Here is a 16,136-nt window from a genome sequence, read left to right as displayed (position 1 = left end):
CCTCTGCCCCAGGATCCCAAGGACAGGGAAGTCAGTACTGCACAGGGTTATGGCCTCGCTGCTAGAAAACTGTGCTTTTGTGATTACCCTGGCATCTGCCTTCTTTCCTCACCCCTAGTCCAAGGTCTTGCCTCTACTCTGAGTATGTGCTCTTTCTGCCCTTGTTGGAAAGAGAGGTAGAAAGTGGTCTGCAGAAAGGCTGGAGGATGCTGGGCTGCTTTGCTCCAGGCCTCCCCTTTGTAGGAACTGAGGTCCAGTCCCTTTTCTTTCCCCCAGACATCTGTTGGGTGTCCTGGTTCCCTTACTTAGCTAGCTGAAGATGCTGGGTCCTACCCAGCAGAAAGGGGCCAATACCACTCTACCAGGGTCTCTGACCACTGTTAATGTAGCTCCAGAGCCATGAGCTCTCTTGAGGCATCTCTGACTCCCTGGTGCTCACTGCTGTTCTTTACCTGATCTCTCCTCCATGGGCTGTGGGGTTTTGGGTCCCTCCACCCAAATGATTTGAACCCACCTGGGTGGCCTCCTGAGTCAGAGGAAGGAAGGTGGGCTCTGGATCCTGCCATACTGGAATAAAGCCCAGCTGCACTGAATTCTTGCTCTGTGACACTGGGCAAGTCACTTTCCTTCTCTGAGTTTCCTCATCTCTAAAATGGAGGGAATAACATCTACCATAGAGGGCAGGAGTGAGTTAAGTCCCTTGCATAGGATCTTGTGCATAGAAGGTGCTCAGGAACCAGGAGTTGCTATCAGCCAGAGCTCTGACCCCTTAGGAAGGCCTGGGACAGATACACCCCAAGACCCCTCTGAATATAGGCACTGAGCTGTGCATAGAAGGCTTGTGAGGAGGCTGGTGTGGTGGAAGCTCCTGGCCAGAGTTCAGAGTCATAGAGAAAGAGGGCTTTGATTAGGATGAACATTGAGGTGAGGCCTGGCCCCTCAGCCTCTGTTCTTTCTCACCTCCAGCTCTATGAGGAGGTTCGGGTGACGCTGGAAGGCTGCAGTGTGGAAGCCGACATCAACAGCTTCATCCAGGCCAAGAGTACAGGCACTGAGCCCCCAGGTAAGGCCCAGCCCCACAGGCAGCATGGCCTCTGGGTCCAGGCCTGCCTGTCCCTAGGAAGCCTTGCCCAAGTTCTCTGAGCCTCAAGTGCCAAGACAGGACTGGGGTGGTTCACAGATCCCTTCTGGGTGGAGGCGATGTGGCCAGATCTCAGGGAGGAGCCAAGGATAGTATGGTCCCCTAAGGCAGAGGATGAGCAGAGCTTAATCCTATATAATAAAGAGGCAATATTCAAATTAACCCTCATGCCCTCATAAGATGGCTGCCTACCACTAGGCCAGCAGGGGGGTTAGTGAGGGATGACCAAACCACTGAACAAGCAGGCTGTGTGGGACAACCCCGGCGGGGGGTGGGGGGGGGGGGGCCGTGAGGGGCGACAAGGCTGATGGGGCAGGGGTCAGTTGGGGGTGACCAGGCTGGCAGGGGGGGGCAATTAGGGGCAATCAGGCTGGCAGGGGGGGGCAGTTAGGGGCAACCAGTCAGGCAGGCAGGTGAGCAATTAGGAGCCAGCGGTCCAGGATTGTGAGAGGGATGTCCAACTGCCGGTTTAGGTCCGATTTCTGGGATTAGGCCTAAACCGGCAGTCGGACATCCCCCGAGGGGTCCTGGATTGGAGAGGGTGCAGGCTGGGCTGAGGGGACCCCCCCATGCACGAATTTCATGCACCGGGCCTCTAGTAACACTATAATACTCAGAAAGGAAGTGGATGTGGAGAGCCTCTTCAGAGCCCCTAAACCAGCCGGTTTGGTTCCACTAAATTATGAGTCCAGAATATTCATTCTTGGTGGTGCCCACAGTGGGGTCTCTCATGGAAGTGAGAGATGCCTATTCCTCAAATACAAGGGCAGGCCAGGGCCAGGATGGGAAAGTGGGGCCCCAGTCTGGTTTTCTGGATGGGGACAGGTTGGGGTATCAGGTGGCAGAGGTCCTTCCTGCCCTGCCCTCTCCCACCCTGGACCTCACAGCTTGCTACCTATAGCTCCAGTACCCTACCAGAACTACTATGATCGGGAAGTCACCATATCATCTGGCAGTCCTGGCATACAACCTTCCTGTGGCATGATAAAAAGGTGAGACACCCACTTTGATGCAGAGGTGGGGGGAGGAAGAGGGGGGGAGAAGCAGGTCCAGACTCTCCTCCTTCACCTGGCTGTTTCACATGTATTTATTAACCATCTACTATGTGCCTGATGCAGTGTTCAGGTGCTGAGTACTCTCTGGGGACTAGACAGGTTCAACCTGGCTTCATGACACCCTTACCCCAAGAGGGCCCAGGCATTAAACAAATAATCACATCCAACTTATTCATTAGTGAATGCTGAGAGCTCCAGGGAGTCCCAGCAAACACCTTAGGCTTCAACCTCTGGGCTGACTTCATTTTCTCTTGAACCCTGCTGCTAGCTTGGGTTGGTGCCCTGTACTATCAGGCTGCAATGGCGACACTCTCCCACTGGTGCAGGATCAGGGCATAGGAGCAGGGACAGCCAGTACTCTTGGAAAATTCTCCAAGCTCTTCAGGAGCCCTTTCCTGACCTAGCTGTGGTAGGATCCTACCTAGTGCCATGTCTCAGTGTATCATTTGCACAAGTCACTCCCCTTCTTTAGGTCTAGGGCCATGAGTGTTGGGATCAGACTCAGAACCAAAGGACCCTCTTGCTTTAGGCCTTGGGTAATGATGGAGCACCTTAGCCTGCTCAGGGAGCACCCCCAGCATCCAGGTTCTGGGCATCTAGGAGCATCTGTGGGTTTCACATGGTACCTGTACCCAACCCCCAGCCTGAGGCTCCCATGGCCTCCTCTCTCCAGCCAACCTTGTGCAGAGAAGGCCCTGCCTTTGGGAAGTAGACAAGGGAAATGGGGTGGGGCTGGGGGGGTTGTCGATGGCGCTCCCAGCCCTCTGAGGACTGCTCATTTCCAAGACCTCAGGAGCCCCATGCAGGAAGCCTCCAGGAAGCAGAGGTTCATGAGAACCACTGCAGCTCAGAGCAGGGAACACAGCACACTCCTCTGAGAACAACAAGGCAGTGACCCCAGAAAAAGGACATTCACAACCTCACAATGTTACCTAAAATCTTGGGTTATTCAGATCTCCTTGCACCCCCAATAAGGACCTGCATCCCATCATAGGTGGTCATTTAAAAAAAAAATGAATGAAAAAGCTTACCTGGGACAGTGTCAAGAAAGAATAGAAATGAAACATGACAAAGATAACCACTCAGACTATTACTGAATATAGTGTTGGAAGTCTTAGCCACAGCAATCAGACAAGAAATATAAATAAAAGACATCCCAAATTGGAAAATAAGAAGTAAAACTATCATTATTTCCAGATGACATGATATTATATAGAGAGAAACCCAAAGATTCCACCCAAAAATCTATTAGATATAATAAATGAATTCTATTAAATAGCAGGATACAAAATTAATGGTCAGAATTTGGTGGCATTTTTGTATACCAATAATGAAAGAGAAATTAAGAAAACAAATCCATACATAATTGCATAAAAAAGAATAAAATACCTAGGAATAAATTTAAGCAAGGAGGTAAAAACATCTATATTCAGAAAACTATAAGACATTGAAGAAGACACAAATAAATGGAAGCATATACCATGCTCATGAAGAATTAATATAATTAAAATGTCAATACTACCCAAAACAATCTATAGATTCAATGCAATCCCTATCAAAAGACCAAGGGCATTTTTTACAGAACTAAAACAAATAATCCAGAAATTTATATGGAACCATATAGATCCCAATAGCCATAGCAATCTTAAGAAAGAAAAACAAAGTTGGAGGTATCACATTACCTGATAGCACTCTATACTGTAAGGCTATAGTAAACAAAACAGCATGGTAGTGGCATAAAAACAGACACATAGGTCAATGAAACAGAATAGAGAGCCTAGAAATAAACTCCTGCCTGTATGGTTAATTAATCTATGACAAAGGAGGCAAGATTAAAGATAAAGGGGTAAAGACAGTTTATTCAATAAATGGTGTTGGGAAAAACTGGACAGATACATGCAAAAAATGAAATTAGACCACTTTCTTATACCATATACAAGAATAAACTCAGAATAGATTAAAGACTTAAATGTAAGACCTGAAACCATAAAACTCCCAAAAGAAAACATAAGCAATAAACTCTTTGACATTGATCTTAGCAATATTTTTTTAATATGTCTCCTCGAGCAAGGGAAACAAAAGCAAAAATAGACAAATGTAACTATGTCAAACTTAAAAGTTTTTGTACTATAAAGGACGTCATCAACAAAAGGAAAAGACAACCTATTGAATGGGAGAAGATATTAGTAAATGATACATCCGATAAGGGGTTAATATCTAATGTATATAAAGAACTCAGAGTTCAACAACAAAAACACAATCAATCTGATTTAAAAATGGGCAATGGACATTTCTCCAAAAAGGAAATATAGATGGCCAATATTCATATGAAAAGATGCTCAATGTCATTAATCATCAGGGAAATGCACATTAAAACCACATGAGCTACCACCTCACACCTGTCAGAATGGCTATCATTAATAATCAACAAGTGTTGGTGAGAATGTGAAGAAAAGGGAACCCTCATGCACTGTTGGTGGGAATGCAGGTCAATGCAGCCACTGTAGAAAATAGTATGTAGTGTTTTTAAAAAACTAAAAATAGAACTACCATATGGCCCAGGAATTCCACTTCTGGGTTATTTATCTGAAGAAATCCAAAACACTAATCCAAAGATATCTGCACCCCTATGTTCATTGAAGCATTATTTACAACAGCCAAGATATGAAAGCAACCTAAATGCCCAACAATAGATGACTGGCTAAAGAAGATGCAGTATATAGATACAATGGAATATTACTTGGCCATAAAAAAGAATGAAATCTTGCTATGTGTGACAACATGGATGGACTTAGAGGGCAGTCAGAGAAAGACAAATACCATACAGTTTCACTTATATGTGGACTCTAAAGAACAAAATAAAGGAACAAACAAAGCAGAAACAAACTCATACATACAGAGAACAAATTGATGGATGTCTGATGGGAGCAGAGTTGGGAGAGTGAGTGAAAAAGGTGAAGGGAATAAGAAGCACAGATTGTCAGTTATAAAAATAGTCACCAGAGATGTGAAGTATAGCATAGGGAATACAGGCAATAGTATTGTAATAAGTATGTATGGTGCCAGATGGGTACTAGACTTATCAGGGTGATCACTTCATAAGCTATATAAATGTCAAATCACTATTTGTACACCTGAAATTAGTATTGTATGTCAACTGTAATTTAAAAATTAAAAAAGAAAGGACAAAAAGGAGTGCCCCATTAAGATAAAAGAGAGAGGGGGGTCCCACTGGGTGGAGGAGAGGTAGGAGATGGGAGGGGCTGCTGTCTGGGGAGCCAGAAATTAGGCAGAGTGGGGAGGAGCAGGGGGCAGTGGCTGGGAAGTGAGTGAAGGGAGGAATTGGAGTTGCAAGTGTAGACAACTCTGGGGAAGCAGGGCAGTGAGGCAGGGCACACACCAGCCTCAACAAGCTCTGCTCCTTCCAGCCACTACCCTGCTGTATTTAACCTCTCTCCCCTCTCCCAGTGTCCTCACCCCCACCCAAAGAACTGGAGTGTGCCATAGTTGCTATGCCTGCACAGCCTGTGTTTGCAAAAGGCCTTATAATGTGTGCCAGGTGGGCCTGCATGTCTACTCCCAAGCCATTACTCCACAAACCCTGCATGTTTGTGTGGGGGGCGAGGAGAAGATTGAGGAGGGTAGAGGGGTGGGGGGGAGGGGACAGAGCTGCACTGGATTCTCCAGCCTCCACTCCCCAAACTCCTCCCCCTGTCAAGTCCCTGCTCTGCACCTTTGCATCCCCTCTCCTGTTCACTGGCAATGCCTTGCACCCCAGTCTCTGCCCATTAAAGCTAAGTCTTTCAAAATTTGACTTCACCAGGCAGCCTTTCCTGAGGCAGGTACGCAGCATCAGCCTCTACTTATTTATCCTTTAGCACTGTTGGCTTCATGGGGTAACCCCAGTATCTGCCTCTGGCTTGTTCCATTTCTTTTTTAAACCTTCATAACTCCAGCTCAGTCCAGGGCTGAGCCAGGCACAGGGGAGGGGTGAATTAGCCCAACACTGCCTACTGCAGGGATGGGGAATGTCCAGCCTGTGGGCCATATAAGGCCCTCAAAATCATTTGGTCTGGCCCTGCCAAGGCATTAGGGGTGAGTTAATTAAATGTTTGACCAAATATAGAAGGCTAGTTTTTAAGTTGATAATTTTGTATGGCCCTTGAGTGATACTATAAATATCCAAATGGCCCTTGGCAGAAAAAAAAAAAGGGCCCAATCAGTGTGGCTCAGTGGTTGAGCATAATCTATGAACCAGGAGGTCACAGCTCCATTCCCAGTTTGCACATGCCCAGGTTGCAGGCTTGCTACCCAAGTGGGGCGTTCAGGAGGCAGCCGATCAATTAATCTCTCTCTTCATTGTTGTTTCTATATCTCTTTCCCTCGCCCTTCCTCACTGAAATCAATTAAAAAAAGAAAAGGTTCCCCCCTCCCCCTGGTACTGGGCTGCTGGGAAAAGGCCACTGGGACCACCCTTTGGGGAACCCTCATGCCTGAGGAGCACCCCATAAATCACATCAGTCTGGATGCTGGGGGTGGCCCCACCACTAGAGCTCTGAGGGCTCCCTGCCTCATTTCCTCCCTGAAGGACCTACCTGCTTTCTTCCCTGTCCTCAGATTCTCTGGGCTGCTGCATGGAAGTCCCAAGACTGCACAGTCGGCAGCCTCTGCAGGTAACTGGCTGGGTGTGATGTGTGGGCCTCCAAACAACTGTGATCCGGGGGTGAAGGAGGGGACTTTTATATGCCCAGATGGGCCCTCCAACTACTATGGGGAGAAAAAGGCTAAGTCACTCTGGGGATGCTCCATGCAGGGGGTCCTCCAGGGACCAATGTCCTATGAAAGGGGTGGGCTCCAGGCCTCATTCTGCTCTCAGCCTCCACAGATACCCTGACTCCCACCCCCAATGAGAATGAGGTTGTCTACGCCGCTGTCGCAGTGCAGGAGGCACCAGGACCCCCCACCCTGCCAGCCCGGGACTACAGGGCAATCTATGACTACAAAGCCCAGGTGAGGCCCTTGCCCTCCTCTCCTTCTCAGCAGGGCACAGGGATACCCAAGGGTGAGTTCATATGTAGGCACATGAACTGTAAGCATGCTCTGGGTGTTTGCCCTTAAAGTAGCACCCAGCACTTAGGAGGGGCTCTGTTAGTATCTGTTGAGTGAATGTTGATGAATAGGGTACCAGGGACTGTGTCTCCCTGAATCTGTTCACACGCACACATGTGGTGCCCAGATACTGACTTTGTATGTGTCCTTGTGTGCATCCATGTACACATGTACAGTCAGATTGACAGAACTTGGGCTACCTGCAGAAAATGGTCCAAGGTTCAAGCTCTGCACCCTCAAGTTAGGGCTCTGTTCTCCATGGCATTAGGTGCCAAAAACATGGCCAGAATAAGTCCCACAACTGAACTGGGTTTGGTTTTGTGAGGTCTGTGTGGAGAGGATGGGTCAAGGAGTCACAGGGCAGCTGTGCCGAGCTCCCCGTAGAGTCTGAACTGTTCCCTGCTTTGGGGTGAAGGATATAGAGACAGACCCCATATCAATCTGGACTGAGGCCAGGCACCCACTCAGGGCTGGGTGGGCTGCATGTAGATAACACTGATTCCCAAAACCTTGTCCCTGGCAGGGGAGACAGGCCCGGAGAAGGATTGTGCATTTGTGATAGGGGCAAGCAGAACTGAGGAAGCTCAAGGGAGCTCACCAGCAGAGGGAAGGCTGTATATGGTACCCCTTAGGCAAGGTCATGACCAGTACCCCTGGCCCCTGACTTGCTAAGGTCACTGTGTGCCTAAAGCAGAGTGAGAGAAGGGACAGCAGGGAAGAAGCCAGGTTGTGGGAGGCCTACAATGACAAACCAGGAGGCAGGGGTGGACAGGAGGCTGAGTCCCAGGCCCCACACGCCATGTCTCCAAGGGCTGCCCCAGCCCAGAGATAGGCCTTGTTCTATAGCCCCAGGAAGATGGGCACGTCTCAGCTAACTCAGCCCACATGGGAAACAAGCTCAAAGTTATGGCTTGGGGTGGGGGGTTGCCCGACCAGACCCTCTCAACAGGCCCCTCCAGCTTGATGCACTTTCATTCTGTTGCCAAGAATTCTGATGAGCTGGACATCTCTGCTGGGGACATCCTGGAGGTCATCCTAGAAGGGGAGGATGGCTGGTGGACAGTGGAACAGAATGGGCAGCGTGGCTTTGTACCTGGTTCCTATCTGGAGAAGCTCTGAGGAAGGGGCAACAGCCCGCACCTGGACCTGCCCTATCTGTGGAGCCAGCAGTATCTTCGTCCCTGCAAGGCTGAGTCCCCAAGACCAAGCCAGCCCCCCAACCCCATGAGTGCTGGCTGCTCCCATAGCAGTCTCTCATACAGGGAATAAAGGAGTACATTCTTTCTCCTTGGTCTGTGGAGGTCCATGTCTCTCTTAACCCTGCCCCATGTCCAAGTGCACAATTCAGAGAAGACAAAGGAGTGAGGGGAGAAGTTTGGGAGAGCAGAGTTGCCCACTTCTAGTGAGGCTCAGCCAGGATTCGCTGGGGATGAAAAGGAGCCCTGGTCACAGTCCCTGGAAACTCCCAGACTGCCAGAGAGATACATTCACACTCAGGCAAATGGGAGAAGACCATGGGGATCAGGGATGAGGGAGGAGGAGCAAAAAGGGGCTCAGGAGAGCTGGAATGAGGGAACCAGGCTTCCTGGGAGCAGAGGGACTGGAGCGGGGCCTCTGATGGGCAGTAGCAGACAGGAGACAAGGAAGAGAAAATCATCAAGGTCAGGCAGATATGTGAGCACAAGGAGGAGGCAGAAATGCCTGAAACATTCTAGGGACAAGCCATGCTTGGATTGGGGCAGGAAGCAGTAGGTGGGACCACTGGAGGTGGAAGGGCCTTGGTGGGAAATTGGGAAGGCAGGCTTAGAGGCTTAAAGTTCAAGGGATCCTCACTGTCTCCCTGACCCAGCTGGGGCCCAGGGAAGCCAGTGCTGCCTGTGTTGCTTCCTCTCAAACATGGCAATCCTGCTCAGGCAGGGGCTCGGAGCCTGTGCAGGCTGACCCAGGGTACAGAAGTGGCCATGCTCCTCTTTGGTCCTTGATGCTCTCAGGCCTTTCTTCCTTTGGACCCAGGCCCCCAAAACATAACTTCTACTGCTGGTCAAGACCTTCCAAAGTCATGTTCCAGTCATGGAGGGCTTCATCGATGCCAACAGCTTCAGGAATGGGTGTGCAGATAGAGCTGTGGGAACTGGTAGCTCCGCAGTCCTGGGCCTCCCCTGCACTAACCTGTGGGAGCCCCAACACTCTGCTAGCACAACAGTCCAGCAGCCCACCCCAAGTCAGAGCCTGAGAGACTTTAGGGAGTGGGGTGGGACATGTGGTTCTCTCCGTTAGACACACCTTGAAAGACACTATTGAGGGTGTTATTGTCCCCCATAGGCCATCTTCTCTGAAACTGGAAGTTACGTTGCTTGTTTATTCATAAACCTTTGTGGCCTGCCTTTTATTCATCAAAAGCAAGATGACTAAAGCCTCAGTCTCTTGCTTTACTCAAGGAGCTCTTGACCCGGTGGAGGGGACCAAACAGCCCAGAAAGTTAGTGATGATACAGGATGTGTAGAGCAGTCATAAGCCTTCTGGAACCAAGGAAACAGGGAAGCTGTTCCCAGAGAGGAAAGGAGGGTTCCTTTCCATTCCTGCCTGCTTCTGGTAACCCCACAAAGGGCAGGGAGAAGGTTCATGTATGTAACAGAGAAGGGAGTTTCATCAATGGAACTCCTCAGGATTTAGAATTAGAAGAAACTCATAAAGCACTAATCTAAATACTGCATGATGCCCTCCCTGTCACTCCTAAAGGCTGGGCACTGGGCACCCCAGTTGGCTTCAACATCTCTGATGACAGGGTGCTCATGACAACCATGGAAGTCTGCAGTGGACCTGTGGCTTCCCACTGGCCCTGGCTTTGCCTGAACGGCCATCCACCTGGCAGCCTTATGGAGAATCATCCCACGTGCCCAGGCAAGTTTCAGATGCCACAGGGGCAAGCTCTGCCCTAGGAAGAAGGCAAGGAGGGAGCTGGTAAAGGAAGCTGCTCTTATGTTTACAGCAGATGTCTGTCTTTGTGCCCTCATCTTCATGACTTGAGCAAAAAAGTGGGTGTGATTAAGCAAACATGATACCTGGTACAGGAGAGGGTGGGCTTTCTTCTTTCAGGAGAAAACGTGCCTTTGGATTATATCCTCTCACCCCAGTCTCAAGTGTGTGGGCACCTCAGAAGTCTACAAAGCATTCAGACCTGGGCAAGGTAGAGGCGAAAAGGCACAGTCTGCCCCATGGTAAGATCCTAAAAGCAGGACCAGGCTAGTCCTCTGCTAGTGTCACTTACCACTGCTTCCACTAGAGGGTGTGTGGCAGGCAGGGTGGGAAAAGGCTTTGAGTCTCTGAAACAAAAATCATAGTGAAGCTTAAATCCTTCCTGAAATGTCGTTTCTTTCATAAAGCACATCCTGAGAGAACTGACCAAATGTCCACACCTGTCCCTGACCCATCTGAGGTTTATACAATATTTGGAGAGAAAAAAAATGTAATCTAATGCTTGGTTTTATACCTCCCTGGAGAGAGAGAAAGAAGTCAGTGAATAAAGTCGCCCAGGTACAAGACTTTGGCCTACATATTTATCATATCTGACAGGTGTCAGCAGTGTTTATGAGCTCCAGAGGTGATGGGCAATGAGTGTTTCATAATACAGTCTGCAATTCATTCAGGCAATCAAAGAATTTATACCAGGGAAAACACACACACACACACACACACACACACACACACACACACACGAATCTAAGTCAGATTCACTGCTTCTACAGCTTTCTCCATTCTCTCTGTGCACCAGGTCACAACCTCAGCTGCTGGGAACCAATCGCATGGACAGTGTTCCCAACAGAGAAGATAGTGCCAGATAAAGGGGGAACTGGCCTCTATAACTGGGTGTATAAATAATTGCAGCCCTCTTCCTGATAGAGGGCTGCTCAAAGACAGAATGGAGCAGGGGAAAGCATGGCCTCTGAAGTCAGAACATTAGGATCTGAATCCATGCTCATGCTTCTTTGCATATCCTTAGGAAAGTCACAATTTCTCTGGACCTAAGTTTCATCATCAGTAAAATGAGGGCAATAAGCCCCTGTGCAAATTGAACCTAGATAGGGGAGGTAGTTGCACAACACTGTGAATGTACTAAATGACACTTAATTGTTCACTTTAACATGGTTAATTTATGCTATGTGAATGCACCTCAATAAAAAAGTCATTAAAATTTTAAATGCCTGATAGTATGTGTATGAAGGTGTTCACTGCAGCAAAGTTGAAATCAACCTGAATGATTATCTATTGTACATTGGTTAATCATGGTATTAATATACCCGTCCAGTTAACAAAAAGGAATGATAAATCCTAGTCTGACAGAAATAGTAGCAAAATATGTTGTGAAGAGAAAAAGTGAACCTTGTAAAAGAGGATTTAGGTAAGCAAAACCACAACCACAAGTCTGTTTTTGTATTTGTAAAGAAAATATAGTTCACCCTCAAACAAGAGGGGTGTTAACAGGAATGGACCCTAGCCACCCTCAGTCAAAAATCCACATATAATTTTTGACTACCCCAAAACTTAACTATAGTCCCTTGGTATCTATGGGAGACTGGTTCCAGGAACTCCTGAAATACCAAAATCCATGGCTGCTTAAGTCCCTTATATAAAACTAGGGGCCCGGTGCATGAAATTCATGCACTGGGGGTCGGGGGTCCCTCAGCCCAACCTGCCCCCTCTCACATACTGGGAGCCCTCAGGGGATGTCCTACTGACGGCTTAGGCCCGCGCCCCACAGGGAGCGTACCTAAGCCGCAGTCTGGCCTCCCTTTGTGGGAGGCAACCAGGCTGGTCAGGGGAAGGCACCAGCCCCATCACCCCACTGCTGCAGCCACTGTCAGTCACCGCAGCCACTAAGGTGTTTTCATCAACATGGACTCCAGTCCCTTCACCAAGAAAAAATGACAACTTTCTTTAGGCATTTTCAAGATGTGTCTTTCATAGGATATGGATTTCTTTATTTATTTTTTATCCTCACCTGAGGGTATGTTTCCATTGACTTTTAGAGAATGTGGAAGAGAAAGGGAAAGACAGAGAGAAACACTTTGATTGGTTGCCTCCTGCATGAGCCCTGATCTGGGCCCCGGCCAGAGAGGAGCCTGCAACCTAGGTACATGCCTTTGATCAGAATCAAACCCAGACCCTGCTGTCTGCAGGCCGAGGCATTATCCACTGAGTCAAACCGTGTAGGGCAGGATATGACATTTCTTAGCCTTCCAGCAGTGGACCTTCATTTTTTTCTCCAGAAGTGTGGTGGAAAAACCCTAGATCACCTTTTTGGATTCTTATTACCCAAGTTACTAAGAATATTACCAGTGGCATACAGGAAGCTTATCCAATATGCAGTCAGAAAAGGTGTTTCCTCTATAGTTCACACCAATGGAGGGCTGGGCCCTGCCCAGGCCTCTCCAGCTCCCTCTGATCACCGGCTCAGCCCCTGCCCAGGCCTGCCCAGACCGAAAGCCTCTTGGGCAGGAGCGGACCCCCAGCTCCCTACAATCAATCGCAGGGGGTCCGCTCCTGCCCAGGCAGAAAGTAGACCCCAAGCTCCCTGCCCAGGCGATCAATCGCAGGGGTCCGCTGGTGTACCAGGCTGAAGCAACCCCCCAGCTCCCTGCAATCGATGGCAGGAGGTCCGCTGGTGCACCTCAGCTCCCTGCAATCGATGGCAGGAGGTCCGCTTTGGCCTGGTGCCGGAGCGGACACCCAGCTCCCCACTTTCAATGGCAGGGGAGCTGGGTGTCCACTCGTGCACCAAGCCAAAAGCCTCCGGCTCCTCTCAACAGCCGGATAGGCCCACCCCCTGCGCCTCTCAATGGCCGGTTAGGCCACCCCGAGTCCCGCCCCCCAGCCTCCCGCCGGCCCAATCGTGGGCGTAGCGGAGGGATGGTTATTTGCATATTACCCTTTTATTAGGTAGGACTAGTGGCCCAGCATGCAAAATCACTCACAGTAGTCCGCCCGTGACCCGCTGCCCACCACAGGAGCCGGCGGGAGCCGTGCTGCTTCTGCGGGAGCTGCAGCGCACCCATGGGAGCCGGCGGGAGCCACTCCACTTCCGCAGGAGGAAGGCAGGAGGGAGCCGCTGCCCACGGGGACTGGGAGCGAGACGGGCAGGCAATCGGGATGGTGCCAGCCCCCATTCCCACCACTGGTCACCACTGCCACCCTCACCCCATCGCTGTCCCCTTCCTCTGCCCGCTGGCACACACCTTGGCTAGCCTCATGCCACCTGCTCACCACCTCCCCGCTCCCCGCCAACTGGTTGTTCCACCATTCAATTTGCATACTATGCTTTTATTATATAGGATATATATCTAGAGACCCGGTGCACGAAATTCGTGTACTGGCGGGGTCACTCAGCCCGACCTGCGCCCTCTCGCAGTCTGGGACCCCTTGGGGCATGTGCGGCAGTTGGACATCCCTCTCACAGTCTGGGAGCCCTCACTCCTTACCACCCACCTGCTCACTGCTCCTTACCACTCAGCTTGCCGCTCCTTAGTGCTGCTGCGGAGGTGGAAGAGGCTCCCACCAATGCCGCTGCACTTACCAGCTGTGATCCTGGCTTCTGGCTGAGCAGTGCTCCCCTTGTGGGAGCGCACTGACCACCAGGGAGAAGCGTCTGCCCCTAGTGCTCAGTGCGCATCATAGCGACCGGTCATTCTGGTCATTCCACCATAATGGTCGCTTAGGTTTTTATTACATAGACTAGAGGCCCAGTGCACAAGATTCGTGCACTCAGGGGGGTCCCTCAGCCCAGCCTGCACCCTCTCACAGTCCAAGAGCTCTGGGGAAATGTCCGACTGACAGCTTAGAGTGCGGGCCTAAGCCACAGTAGGACATCCTTAGAGACTCCCGCCACCGCCACTGCACTTGCCAGCCATGAGCCTGGCTTCTGGCTGAGTGGCCCTTCCCCTGTGGGAGCACACTGACCACAAGGGGACAGCTCCTGCATTGAGCGTCTGCCCCTGGTGGTCAGTGCACGTCATAGCTACCAGTTATTCTGCCTTTCGGTCAATTTGCATATTACCCTTTTATAATATAGGATAATCTGCATATAAGGGGACTGGTGCAGTTCAGTGTTGTCAGGGTTCAGTTGTAGTCTGGAAGGATATACACTACATCTAAACATGCTTACCTGTGGGTATTTTTTTCTTTATAGATATCTGAATAGTTTTAATTTTTAAAGTATGTACTAGAGGCCCAAAGCACGAAATTCGTGCAAGGGGCTCAGCTCTCGCAGCTCCGGCTGCTTCAGTCGTCCCTCGCAGCCCCGGCTGGCCCTCGCAGCCCCTCACAGCCCCTCACAGCCCCTCACAGCCCTGGCTGGCCCTCGCAGCCCCGGCTAGCCCTCGCAGCCCCTCACAGCCTCGGCCGGCCCTCGCAGCCCCTCACAGCCCCTCGCAGCCCCGGCTGGCCCTCGCAGTCCCTCACAGCCTCAGCCAGCCATCGAAGCCCCTCGCAGCTTCAGCCGGGCCTTGCAGCCCTGGCTTCATCTGGAAGGTCATCCAGAAGGTCATTCTGCTGTTCAGTCTAATTAGCATATTAGCTCTTTATCATGTAGGATTATTCTTGTTAAAAAATTAGAAAAAATTAAAGAGATAGTAAGACAATTTCTGATAGATGAGAAGCAAAGACACCACAGTAGTAATAAGCACAGCTAGTACTAGGGACCAGGGCTCCTCAGAGAGACACTAATTCCAGGACTGGTGCACAATAGATACAAGATGAGCCTGAAACATCTTATTATGACAAAAATTACAGAAATGTTTAAAAAAATGGTTGGAACACAAGAGGTAACTTGAAGAGACTCCCGCTGGCCAAATCTGAAACTACCTGAGAACCAAAAACAAAACAAAACAAGAGAAGACAATATTGAATTATAAACCATGGAAAAAAATAGGAATCCATCAGTCCATAATGAATATCCTATATAATAAAGAGGTAATATGCAAATTAACCCTCACACCCTCACAAGATGGCTGCCTACAACCAGGACAGCAGGGGAATTACTGAGGGACGACCGAACAACTGAACAAGCAGGCTGCATGGGGCAACAAGTCCGGCAGGGGAGTTAGTGAGGGACAACCAAACAACTGAACAGCAGGCTGCATGGAGCAACCAGGCCAGCAGGCAGGGCAGTTGGGGGCGACCAGGCCAGCAGGGGGGCCAGTAAGGGGTGACCAGGCTGGCAGGGGGGCAGTTAGGGGTGACCAGTCCAGCAGGGGGCACTAAGGGGCAATTAGGCTGGCAGAGGGGCAGTGAGAGGCAACTAGGCCAGCAGGGGCAGCAGTTGGGGGTGACCAGGCCGGCAGGGTGGGGCAGTTAGGGCCAACCAGGCCGGCAGAGGGAGGCAGTTGGGGATGACCAGGCTGGCAGGGGGACAGTAAAGGGTGATCAGACCGGCAGGGGGGTGGAGATAGGGGCAACCAGTCTGGCGAGGGGGGTGCTGTTTGGGGCAACCAGGCCAGCAGGAGGTGCAGTTGAGGGTGATTAGGCTGGCAGAGGGGGGCAGTGAGGGGCAAACAGGCCATCAGAGAAGGGCAATTGGGGGCAACCAGGATGGCAGGAGGGCAGTAAGGGGTGACCATACTGGCAGGGGGTGCAGTGGGGGCGATTAGGCTGGCAGAGGGGGCAGTGAGTGGTGACTAGGCCAGCAGGGGGCAGTTGGGGGCGACCAGGCCAGCAGGGGGGCACTAAGGGGTGACTAGGCTGGCAGGGGGTACAGTTGGGAGCGAACAGGCTGGCAAGGGGGGTCAGTGGGGGCGATTAGGCTGGCAGGGGGCAGTAAGGGGTGACCAGATGGGCAG

The 16,136-nt window shown here is 50.5% G+C and overlaps 1 protein-coding gene across 3 annotated transcripts in view; it reads left to right on the top strand.

The window, feature by feature from the left end:
• PSTPIP1 (proline-serine-threonine phosphatase interacting protein 1) overlaps positions 1-9,692 on the top strand; it is a 44,991-nt gene extending 35,299 nt beyond the window's left edge. For 2 of the 3 annotated variants that reach the window (XM_079769554.1, XM_079769553.1), the window contains 5 exons: positions 967-1,063; positions 2,043-2,133; positions 6,814-6,869; positions 7,073-7,206; positions 8,293-9,692. In XM_079769554.1, the coding sequence (XP_079625680.1) occupies positions 967-1,063; positions 2,043-2,133; positions 6,814-6,869; positions 7,073-7,206; positions 8,293-8,424 (510 nt within the window). In that variant the 3' untranslated portion in view covers positions 8,425-9,692. The remainder of the gene's footprint in view (positions 1-966; positions 1,064-2,042; positions 2,134-6,813; positions 6,870-7,072; positions 7,207-8,292) is intronic. The other variant, XM_079769552.1, reaches the window with a different exon arrangement.
• Positions 9,693-16,136: the final 6,444 nt, after the last annotated feature.

This window comes from Cnephaeus nilssonii (assembly GCF_951640355.1).
Source record: "Cnephaeus nilssonii genome assembly, chromosome: 4".
In the NCBI taxonomy this organism is placed as follows: Eukaryota; Metazoa; Chordata; class Mammalia; order Chiroptera; family Vespertilionidae; genus Cnephaeus; species Cnephaeus nilssonii.
This window is presented reverse-complemented; position numbering and strand designations above follow the sequence as displayed.